Source organism: Thunnus maccoyii, chromosome 4, assembly GCF_910596095.1.
Source record: "Thunnus maccoyii chromosome 4, fThuMac1.1, whole genome shotgun sequence".
NCBI classification, from domain to species: Eukaryota; Metazoa; Chordata; class Actinopteri; order Scombriformes; family Scombridae; genus Thunnus; species Thunnus maccoyii.
Window position 1 is genome coordinate 10,827,330 of NC_056536.1, and position 12,244 is coordinate 10,839,573.

Consider the following 12,244-nt stretch of genomic DNA (forward strand, 5'->3'; position numbering starts at 1 on the left):
GCTTTGATGGGACTAATTAGTGATGACATGCGGAAGAGGGAAGTCACGACCCACTGACTAATATCTGTGATTGCCTATCTTACTCTAATTCCTCACTCTCATTATAGAAACACGCATCTTTTTTTCTTCCCTGGTCAGTAGTTTAGTCGTACTCTGCTTTCTACCTCCATAAACTCTCTTTTAATCTCCAATCTTCCACATAGACAGGAACACAATAAAATTACAGTTTCCTTCACAGTTTCATCTTTCCACTGTGTTCCAACTTGGCTGCCGCTCAGTTTAAGCTGCAGTATTGCTGCTGTTTGATAAAACATCACCTTTTCAGGAAAAAGGGACATTTGGCCTGATGACAGAGCATTCTTTCGTGTATCCAGTGATGTTTGGAAAGTTTTCAAAGCCTGAAGGCCTGTGTTAGTTGTAGAACTTAAGGCTGATATGTGCTGTAAAAAAGTGCTATTTGGACAACCTGGAAGTGGTAAAAAAGCTCATTTGTTGCCAAAGCTTTCTAACTTTTTCCAAAACAGACAAACAGATAACAACATAATGAGTTCTAGTCAGGCCACAAATAATTTCTTTAAAATTTCTCACATTCCTTCTTTCTTCACTGTCCATGTTAGCAGCTCAACTGCACCAATAACCTCTGTATTGGCTGTGGAAATGTGGTGTGGGAACATCTGCAGAAAGAGATCTGTGCTGATATGTGGCCTCTCCCTTCACCTCCACTCCTTCTTTTTGACTCATCAGGAAACACGGCTACCTGCGTGCAGCCTGTAAATGCAGTGTTTCACTTTCTACAGCCTAGTTATTGTCTCCTTGTATCAGTGAGTGCTTCTCTTACTCTTTTTGAGTTTATTTGAACATTTTAAAGACCAAGATTTCCACATGACATCAGTGATATGAAACTCGACACCCTGAGGCAGAAGTGTACCATCAGCTGCGTGCTTTCCTGATTCAGCTGGTCAAGTTCCCACCCTGACACATTTCACTCATCCTAGTGAGGCTGAACTAAAATGTATGTCACCACGCACCAAGTTTATGTTATGGTACAAACCAGTGGTGCAAACAACAAAATGTGTCCCACATCAGTAATAAAGTAAACTGTAAAAAAAACAGTATTCATACTCAAAGCAAACCAAGATTTGCAGCGAGAAACACGACATCTTTTGGTTCAGTTTAAACTGATCTTTTCACAAGCAGTAAACGATGACTGTTAGACAACAGTTACGGGTTTGTTAGAGTATCTATAGCTTTAACATCCAGACAGACATGCTGATGATTTGCCAGCCAGTCAGCTTGAGTTTAGGTTCACCGCAAGGACAGCGACAGGGCTGCCTTTTCATAACTCTTCCCTGCCGGAACAAATCAATACTTTCATCAGTCAGATGTAAAAACAAGCTATCACAGAGCCAAACAGGTAGGTAAGCAGACAAACAACCAGTGAGAAAGACAGACAGACAGCAGTCAAGCTGGCCAGCCACCCACTCAGCCAGGCAGTCAGCCAACAAAAGGATAGATAGTCATAGTCAACTCATAACTCAGCTCCATGCTGGCTGTAAAGTCATATATTTGTACATACAGTATTTATAGTCTGTTTATACCGTTCCAGCTTGTGTGCAGTTTTTTCCCATGGTGTTAAAACCACTCACAGTGCCATATTCTCTACATTTCTGTTTATTTTCTCTGCTACTGACATCCAGGGCTTCTTATCAGCTCAGGCCCGATTCCTACTTTTATTTATTTTTTCTTTCCACCACTTGTGCAATCTTACTAGTTCATAAAAAATGATTTTGATACAAAGAGATGGACATGTACCCAATTAATCCAGTCCATCTCTGTTCAGGGCAAAGTGCCCAATGTGACGCTGTTGCCTTCAGATGCATTTTTCCTTGTTCAGGCTGAAACCCTCGAGGCATTCCTTCTGTGTGAGTCTACAGCTGGTAACCCACATTACACAAAGGGTCACCAAGGCTTTGAGTGACTTTTTCTTGCATTGTGCTCTTTATTCATTCTCACTACCTCCATTGTTTCCATTGTTTCTTTCTTTCCTTTTCAGCACTGGTATTCAGTATCACTACAAAAGTACAGAAATGTCACACTATCAACATTTATTTTCCCCAGTTTGATCGTGTAGTTCCCTTTTTGCATAAACCCACATTCTCCTTTTATGTTATACAAGCTGACAACCAGCAAGCTTTTCACACAGAAGTAAATTTCCATTAAATGAAATCTTTACCTGGTGAAAATCCTTTAGTGGTGGTCCATGTTCCTGTCAGTGTGTGGTATTTCGAGATAAGGGGGACCGCGGTCTCTAATCTAATCTGATCATCTCGGCTCCCCACCGGGCTCTGCGGGAATGACTGCATCAGGGAACTATTACTGAGCATCCAGAGATTGTTTCCTGAAAGCATCATCATTTGTCATTAATCACTTTCAAATAGTTGGTGTCACATTTTCTAGATTGAAGCAAATTCAGATTTACAAGGCAAATAAACAGCAGCTCAGTAATTTTCTGTTAAGGCCGCGGTCGAGAGTTTGTTTTAAGTGTTCATCCCTGAAAAGCCACAAATGAACAGAACAACAAATGCTGGTTTCAAGCTAATTCCTGCAGCATGTTCAAAGTAGCCATATATTCTCAATATTTACTACAATCTGTCAACTCTGCACAGAAAACTAAAATGTTTTTGACATATTGTTCCCGAAGTTCAAGAATAACATCCATGCAAATCATTTTATTTTATGTCTTTCATTATTATCTTTGTAAAATTAGAGAGAATCAATAATATTTTACCATTTTCGTCCCAAACTGATGTGAACTTAAAAACATAAGTAAAGATCCTTCAGTTTCTTCAGTAAACTGTGCAGTTTTGCAATATGTAGAGATAAGAAGACGATCACTTATCGTACCAATTCAATCTCAGCTTCGCCGCTCTGGTCTCTGAGGAAATGACAGACTCAAGGAAATATTTAGATTAGTCATGTAGCTGCCATCTGATACCATGCCTCACCTCTCGCTCTCTCGATTTCTATGACTCTATTATTTCCTCTCCTATTGGCTTCACATGAAAGCCATGAAATACTCCCCACTTTGCCAGTGTATTTATTATACACTGATTACGTTTATATGCACACAAACAATGCAGCTATAAATTAATTAAGACGGCAGATACGAGACTCATATAAACACACTTGTTTTGATTATATTACTTCCATTGAGCTATTAGTCTGTTTTTGAGAAGTTACTCCACCGGTGAAGTCATTTATTTTCTGCTTAGAAGTGTCTTTTCATGGGTGATTATTTTCTCTGAACCCAAGATGAACTCATCCACTTAAAGAACCCACAGAACCAAACCTGAAGACCTGAACCTGAAGAGGTCCGATTCTGACCCAATTCTGAGGAAACTTGTGATTTTATGCAGATATCGTGATTTAGACTCAAGTTTTAAATTGGATAAACACTTAGCATTTGTTCTGGCTTCAATTCGTTTCAGGCTCCCACAAAATAATGACATGTTACATTCTTCATATCTGCCCCTGCAGCAAAGTCAGAACAATTTTCACTTTGCTTCTAATATTTCACAGGTTCTTCTGCTTGGAAAAAGAATGAAAAAAAAGTCTATTTTGTTGCAAGTGTGATTCATTTTCTTCTATGATGGTGATGCACGCGATAGAGAGCCTACATTACACCATGAAGAACAGAACTTGTAATATAGTGAACTGGCCTGTGGGCTGACTGATGTCAGAAAAACACACCAGACTTCTGTGTGGGCAAACTCTCCAACCAAAACAAATTAGCAACATATTTGCTTTCTAGCCAGCTTTTCTTTTATAATAACAGGGACACAATTTCTTCTTAGCAGCTGTCGGGTCCAATAAAAACTCAATCTCCATTAGACGCACTTGAAACTTCTGGCAAAGACAGAGCAGAAAAAAAACAAACAAAAACGGACATGACCTAGAACCAAGTTAGAGGAGCAAATCTAGAGCTGGAGTCTTGCTTGGGTCAGGTCGGGTCCTTTGATGGTCAACGGGTGCTCTCACATGTTCTCTTTGACCAGGAATACATAGCTTCATAACCATAAAGTCTTCAGTATCACCACCCTATATCATATGATTAGATTATACAGTTAGAGGAAATACTACCAGCTGTGTGTTAATTAAAGCAACAAACCTGATTGTTTATTCAAATTAACAACAATAGTTGCATTATCGTGCACATGTATCTGTAACCAGTGACTCTACAGTCATAAACAGTAGATTAATTAGTCATGTAGGCACCAACACTGCTGCTCTGACAGCTTGGCTCATCGCCAGGACTCAGCGGTGCTGCCAGTTGGTTTTTATTTTCTCCTCCCTGAAGCCGCCTCACGTGAGATATTAAATTCTGTCTCCTCTCCTCCTGCCGTCTTTCTTCTAGTCTCGTTATGCTGACTCTCCCTTCCTCGCTGCCTCGTAAAGCACCTGCTAATGCCGAAAGCCTTTTATCAGAAATGTAGAGTGAGCAATAAAAACTTTTGAATCTCTTTCTCTCCCTCTTTGTTTTTCTTTATCTCTCTCTCTCTTTGTAGCTTTATTGGCCAGCCAGTCCAGACCGTGTCCAAGAATGCCTCATGGCTGGGAAGGATCCAGAGGTGATTCAACACACAAACACGCACACACAGAGACACAAACGCACACTAGATTGCATAAGCAAAGCAACATGTATCAAAGTAACTACTGTGTGTTACCGTGAATGGAGGTAATTGGTTTGAAAGTCACACAGGGAATAAAGAACATTTACACATTAAATGCTCCACAGATATGGATCAGTGGCTTAAAGATCAGGGTCATTTCTGCTTTTTTTAGCCTTTCCTTTTAATTTTATATGACCAAACATGAAACTGTCTAAAGACGTCTGTAATGATTAAGCAAGACAGATGCTCGAGAGATTACAATCTCAAGTGGAACTAAAGTTGAATGAATCTGATTCATTTGGGAACAGTAAACAAACGAGAGCTGCGATGCTGACAGAGATATCAAGATTCAGGTTAGCAACATTTATTCAGATAGAAAAACAACATGTGAACTACTGTCGGTGTAGATGGCAGCAGGATGGTCATTGATGTAATTTTAATAAAATTCAACTTGGCTTATTTGCTGCTTTCCCAATATTCATAATGTAACCACTGCCTTATATATAAACAGAAGAGACTCACTATTTCTCACATTGTGCCCCCCTACCTCTCTCTCTGTCCAGCTTGAGTGTGCTAACTTCCTGCGAGTTCTGCAGCCTTATAACCAGACTCACCTGTACGTGTGTGGCACCGGGGCTTTCAACCCTCGATGTGCCTTCATAGCTACCAACGTCTTCCAACAGGTACTGCTGCAAACACTCAAACACACATTTTCCTTTTGTGTAGCCACATAACCAGCTAGAAAGTTCTGTCACAGTGACTGGCAGGGAAATTACTGTATACAAATCATTGCATGTCTATTCTGTCTTCTCTATTGTATTTAACCTTTGCAAATTACACCTGTGGCCAATTAGACATAATTTTTGTTTACTGTCAGTGAAGAATAAGAATAGGCATCAACACAAGCAAAGAAATGATAGATGGTAAAGTGAACCAGACCAACTCAAATGCAGCTGGTGTAATGGTTTCATTATAAACTAATCATGTGTGGTTCTAAAATCTTTAATATTTCTGCTGTAGACTCACCTCCTAATTGAAATTTTTTTATGCATAATGGTTTTTATCTCCCTAAGTACACTTCCCAATATAAGATTTGTGCAGTAGGATTTCCCATCAGATGTAATTTTTTAAATGAGAACCCAGTTTTGAACCCCATACACTCCATCACATCCAAACTATACTACTACTACTAAGCTATAGCCCCTTAACTAGCTAGCTTCCAGCTGGTTTCAAACTTTCTCAGACATATGATCATACAGTATTATATATATATTGACCAAATTTAAATGAATAAAATGATAAAATACAGAAAAATCTCTATGCAATCAAGTTGACCAGAGCACACTTTTTTTAATAGGGAAGCGATATGCTGTTACTACCACACACCATACTGTGTGTGTTCTGAACCTCCAGTCCCAACCCCTATACACGGGCCTATCAGCGTGTGGTGTCTGCCCCTATACCCATATATCTACAAGGTTTTCTCCTGTCTCATCTGTCTGTAATATATACAATGTACCTTTTGTCATTTTGGCTGCACTCTGGGGGCTACTGGACACTGACGATTTTTTATTTGACATTTGTATGTCAAATATAATGTAAATATAAAGTTAGAGCCCCAGTGTGTCTCCTTTTTTTCTTTTCATATGTCTGCACTGGCTGGTTGGGAACATTTCATATTTAAGACACATGTGGGTTATCGTCTCGCCAGAAATAGGTTATTGGTTCTAAATTCTCTCAGTTATGGGTGTCTGTGTGTGTGTTTCTGTGTGCATGTATGTGAGGTTTAAACCTATGTCAGTTGTGTGGGTGTGGGTATGTGCATTCCTGCATTTGTGTTTTTTTTAGGTTAAATGCATGCCTTTCAGCAGTGTGTGAGTGTGTGTGTCAGGGACCAGCTAATCCCATGAAAGGCCATGAAAGATCTGAGCAAAGGTTCAGACGTGGTGCTTAGAGGAGCCGGTGGTGCTGACTGGTTTAAGATTGGACTTCACACATTTTAAAATCCCTCCACTTAGCCCGATAACCTTCAATTAGCCACTCACTGTGTGTGTGTGTGTGTGTGTGTGTGTGTGTGTGTGTGTGTGTGTGTGTGTGTGTGTGTGGCAGACTAGTTCAGCAGTCTGAAAAAGTGTTTCTGCTGATTTGACTGAATCAGTGGATGAATAAAAGAATCAGTGAATGCAAGAATAAATTAAGTCTGTTTTACTTATTCTCTCCCATCTGTCCAGCTGATTTTCTCTCTTTCTATCAAAGTGACCTCTGTCTCTGTTTTCTTCACCAGTCAGAGCATCAGACTCTCTCCTACAGCCAGACAGAGTGTGGGAAGGGGAAATGTCCCTACGATCCATTCCAAAAAACGGCGTCAGCTGTTGTTGGTAATTTGACCGTTGTTTCCTCAAATGACATAATCATCAAGAAACTATTAGAACACCACTGACCAAAATTTCAGGAACATATGTGAGGAAGGATTTGGTCGTCACATTGAATTTATAGTTATTGTCCCAGTAGAAGTAATGTAAATTCTTGGCATGATATGTTATGAATCATATGTACTCAAACAGGCAGAATTTTGGCTTAAAACTAATTGTAACTATGACCAAAACCTATTTTAACCATCACCTAAATAAGTATTGTCACAGGGAATGTGTAAATTATTTACAGTATGCCTGCAATAAAAGACTCATATTAAATATCTCTAAACCTAAAATCCATCAAAAACATCATCCATTCTGTCTTACAAAGTATCTAAACTTTTTGTTATTCTGTGTAGATGGAGAGCTGTATGCTGGCATCACCTCAGACTTCATGAGCCGGGACTCGGCCTTTTTCCGTAGTCTTGGTAAACGTCATGTCATCCGCACCGAACAGTACGACTCCACCTGGCTGCAGGGTAAGTGCAAAGAAATGTCAAAGAAAACCAGAAACAACTGTAAAACTCCTTACTTTTGAAAACCGATCTCTAACCTGCAGTAGGTGGATGTCAGGCATCTGCTTTTGTTCAGTTTTAGTACTGCAGGATTTACTGGTGTGGAGTCCTTTTAGAAATCTGCAAAATCTGGAATTTCATTTGATATCTGAGAAATGTTTCAAATAATACAGTGAGTATGCTACCCAGCTACTCAGTGTCACTTTTAGAGTGAACAAACCTCATATTAGAGATTTGTCTTGCTTGTCTTATGTTAATGCTATCAAATCACTGATGTAATGCATTCATGGTCTCCCAGTTAACCAGCTAACATGCAAACAGTAAGTTTCCACTGACTCTTGTGGAAAAAAAATCAAATAAAGATATATCACAAGTAACATTTAAATTTCTATACAAAGCATCTATGTTTCTATTCTCTACTTATATACTTATATACTTAGTCTCTTTGGTGTCAAGTCATTAGGCTACTATAAATACATACTTTAAACAGCTATTCTCTTCACTTCTTGCTTTGTAAACTGCATAACCAGAGTTACACTGAACATCTTTTGCTCTAAATCAACATCACTGAAACCATCTCCAGAACGCCCGGTTGGTGTTTTATCAGGACAGCGTGTCGACGTCTGCTGCTGATAACAACGTGATACATGTTGACTCTCTCTGCTGTTTGTAAACTCAATTGTACATCTATCGTCCCTCTGCTTCGCTCTATCTCTACTCCTCGTACGCTCTTACATGCACGTTACGTGCTTCTCAGCAGAGATGGATTGCGTTACTGTGATTTATGATTTACCTATCTTTCTTTTTCACTCTGTCTCTCCCTCTCCCTCGCTCTCCAGATGCCCAGTTTGTGCGGGTTGCGCCGCTGTCTGAAACTGATAATCCAGAAGACGATAAGGTCTACGTGTTCTTCACCGAGCGCGCTCAGGAGGCAGAGGGGGCTGCTGGGAAGGTGCTCTACTCCCGAGTGGCACGTGTGTGCAAGGTATGGAGTGTGTTTGTTAGAGACAGATAGGGACCAGGTTTGTGTCCTTGTATCAGACCTCAGAACTGTCTGGATGTAGCTTATGTAAGCATGTTCGCCTGCACAGGTAGAGTACGTGCCGGTCAGCGCGTGTGTGTGTGTGTGTGTCTGAGCCTGCAGACGTGTGTGTTTATGTAAGAAGTGACCGTGTGATTGGATGTTCCTGTCGCCTCATATAGATAAGCATTTTGAGGTCTGTGTATAAGGGGATGTTTATTTTTGTCACTATCACTGTGTCTTCTGCTCCACTGTGATAGACTGTGAATGTTTGTGTTTGTTTGTATTTATTGATACTGTGTGCCTTTTGTGTGTATAGACAGTTATAGTGCTGCATGACTGTGTGTGTGTTTCATCAAGGATTTGTATATTAAATGATGTTTTGAATTTCACAATTCAGTTGTGAGATAAAATTGAACTAATTTGAGGTATCATAATCATTGCAAATTATAGCCACCTTGACTAATTTAGTCAAATTACAATATAACTAAATAAAATTAACCTAAAATTGGAAATAGTTTTTATTTAGATTTTTTTCTGTGTGTGTGTAGAATGACATTGGAGGCCAGAGGAGTTTAGTCAATAAGTGGAGCACCTTCCAGAAGGCTCGTATGGTGTGTTCAGTCCCAGGACCAGATGGCCTACAGACACATTTCGACCAACTGCGTGAGTACACACACAAACATCACGACACGATAACCCGCCTAACACATTATATGCACAGTAAAACTAATCACATTAGACAGGCCTGAACCACTGGTCTCATCAACAGCTGGAGCACTGCCACTGAATGCTTCCTAAAAGAGAAATTAAGTTCAGATACTCAGTCGGTATGTGTGCGCTTGTGTTTATGAGTGCGAAACATGAGGAGTTGGAACTTCTTGTTCAAATATTTTGAGGTGACGAAGGGGAGTTTGCAGACAGAGGAAACTTAGAAGTGCTCACCCACAGCCTTGGTGTATGTATGTGTCTGAATGGTTCCACCGTTACCACGGTGATCAACAGCCCTGACGGTCACCTTGGGTTCGTCTTCGTGCCTCAGCCTTGGTAACCACGGCAACTGGCCTCAACATTCAGTTGCTGTGGGTTTATACATTATTAAGGATGTACTCTGGTTGGCTCAGTGTGTGTATGTGTTCAGGAGCAGGTCTATGTTGGCGTGCATCTGTATTTTGAATGAAGCAGGATGTTAGCCTCTGTTCGCTCTCTGTGTTGGTACGTCTGGACTTGATTTTGCAGATGTACATGTCACAAGATTTTTCTGCATTGAACTGTGAACTAGTGGCGTTGTCTTCGAAATTAGTAACCTCCTACATCAGTGGTGAATATACTGTTAATGTACGAAGGGCAATGTATTGTTGTGTAGCATTTGAAAGGCCCTGCACACCCACACAGGTATCTTTAGTTACTGTATGCAGGGAATTATGTGAGTTCACCAAATGTCCGGTATTAATAAAAATGACTGCCTCATTTTGTACCAGGATTTTATATAGCTGGTTCACACTGACCCAGGGAGCTATGCTGATGTGGAACACATAGTAAGAGCTTTGTGGGTTATCTAAAATCCAGTGCATTTGGAGCACTTCTTTAAGGCCAACCAGCCATCAAAAAAATAATATTAGCAGAGGATGGTTTCGATCCATCGACCTCTGGGTTATGGGCCCAGCACGCTTCCGCTGCGCCACTCTGCTGTAAATCACCCCAGATGGGACTCGAACCCACAATCCCTGGCTTAGGAGGCCAGTGCCTTATCCATTAGGCCACTGGGGCTTCATTGATGTCACCTCTAGATACACAATATAGAGAGGGACATAAATATATAATAAATATCAAAACAAAGCAGTGAAAACACGAGGAAAACAAGACAAAAGCAGTGATTCAGTAATCCTGTAGTTGGTGCAAATGGTCTACAAGTAGAGTTTGTGTGGACCCTTGCTGCCATGGGTAGATTATGACCCTTCAGCTGTGCTGACATGTAGCACATACTTTAACATTCATGGGAATTGCAACATCCAGTGTTTTTGGAGGTTGAACCATGAGGACTGATACTGAGGATATCTGTCTTCTATCTTTATGGAAACTAAATTGCTAGAGTACTTTAATAACTGACATGTGTTTACAGCCAACTAGCTTCCACTAAAACAATGTTAGCAGAGGATGGTTTCGATCCATCGACCTCTGGGTTATGGGCCCAGCACGCTTCCGCTGCGCCACTCTGCTGTCAATCACCCCAGATGGGACTCGAACCCACAATCCCTGGCTTAGGAGGCCAGTGCCTTATCCATTAGGCCACTGGGGCTTTGCATCATAGGGCTGACCAGTGTGATTGACTAGACACAACAACAATGGGGAAAGCACAAACATTGGTTTTAAGTAATGCAGCAATGGCCGGTGAGTTCATCATAGCAGTGCATTGCAAATTGGCGGCGTGCAGTTTGAAAGACATGGATTTTTACCCGATAGAGAGGGTCTAATGAAAAGATGCTATCTGGTTGTATCAAATGCTAGAAGAACTCCAAAGCTGATGTAGTTGAAGACAACAGGGCAGACAGCTGATGGACATGCAGACTAAATTGCTGAAGTACCTCTCTAAATAACGGACATGTCCTTAATGCCAACTAGCTGCTACTAAATGACTGATAGCAGAGGATGGTTTCGATCCATCGACCTCTGGGTTATGGGCCCAGCACGCTTCAGCTGCGCCACTCTGCTGTCAGTCACCCCAGATGGGACTCGAACCAACAATCCCTGGCTTAGGAGGCCAGTGCCTCATCCATTAGGCCACTGGGGCTTTGCATCCTAGGGTTGACCAGTGTTATTGACTAGACACAACAACAATGTGAAAAGCACAAACATTGGTTTTAAATAAGCTAACGCAGCAATGGCCGGTGAGTTCATTGTAGCAGTAACAGAGAGACAACATTAAATTCTGATAAAATGATTGCAGTGATGTCATAAAGGTTGTGTTGGCCTCAGCTCGAGTTGCAAATTGGGGTCATGGAGTTTGAAAGACATGCATTTTTACCTGACAGAGAGGGTCTAATGAAAAGATGCTATCCGGTTGTATTAAAGGCTGGAAGGACTCAAAAGCTGACATAGTTGACAATAGGGCAGACAGCTGATGGACGTGCAGACTAAATCGCTGAAGTGCCTCTCTAAATAACTGACTTGTCTTTAAGGCCAACCAGCCACCCTGAAAACAGTGTTAGCAGAGGATGGTTTCGATCCATCGACCTCTGGGTTATGGGCCCAGCACGCTTCCGCTGCGCCACTCTGCTGTAAATCACCCCAGATGGGACTCGAACCCACAATCCCTGGCTTAGGAGGCCAGTGCCTTATCCATTAGGCCACTGGGGCTTTAGTGATGTCACCTGCGGATGGACAATCTAGAGAGGTACATAAATATGGAGAAAACATTTATGGGAATTGCATCATCCAGTGTTTTTGGAGGTTGGCCCAGGAGGACTGAAACTCAAGATATCTGTCTTCCAACCATATGGAAACTAAATTGCTGAAGTACCTCTCTAAATAACGGACATGTCCTTAATGCCAACTAGCTGCTACTAAATGACTGATAGCAGAGGATGGTTTCGATCCATCGACCTCTGGGTTATGGGCCCAGCA

General features: G+C 41.1%; 1 protein-coding gene and 3 non-coding genes across 9 annotated transcripts in view; 1 reads left to right on the plus strand and 3 right to left on the minus strand.

Annotated features, from left to right (window-relative positions):
* sema3h (sema domain, immunoglobulin domain (Ig), short basic domain, secreted, (semaphorin) 3H) overlaps positions 1–12,244 on the plus strand; it is a 65,626-nt gene that overhangs the window by 26,227 nt on the left and 27,155 nt on the right. For all 6 annotated transcript variants that reach the window (XR_006095882.1, XM_042409517.1, XM_042409518.1 and 3 more), the window contains exons 6-11: positions 4,566–4,628; positions 5,234–5,353; positions 6,955–7,048; positions 7,444–7,563; positions 8,439–8,584; positions 9,172–9,286. Coding sequence is in view for 5 of the 6 variants with exons in the window: in XM_042409517.1 (XP_042265451.1) it covers positions 4,566–4,628; positions 5,234–5,353; positions 6,955–7,048; positions 7,444–7,563; positions 8,439–8,584; positions 9,172–9,286 (658 nt within the window). In the remaining variant the exon portion in view is untranslated. The remainder of the gene's footprint in view (positions 1–4,565; positions 4,629–5,233; positions 5,354–6,954; positions 7,049–7,443; positions 7,564–8,438; positions 8,585–9,171; positions 9,287–12,244) is intronic.
* On the minus strand, positions 10,318–10,390 carry trnar-ccu. The gene has a single exon. It is a non-coding gene; the product is annotated as a tRNA-Arg (tRNA).
* On the minus strand, positions 10,847–10,919 carry trnar-ccu. Its single transcript has one exon. It is a non-coding gene; the product is annotated as a tRNA-Arg (tRNA).
* On the minus strand, positions 11,905–11,977 carry trnar-ccu. Its single transcript has one exon. It is a non-coding gene; the product is annotated as a tRNA-Arg (tRNA).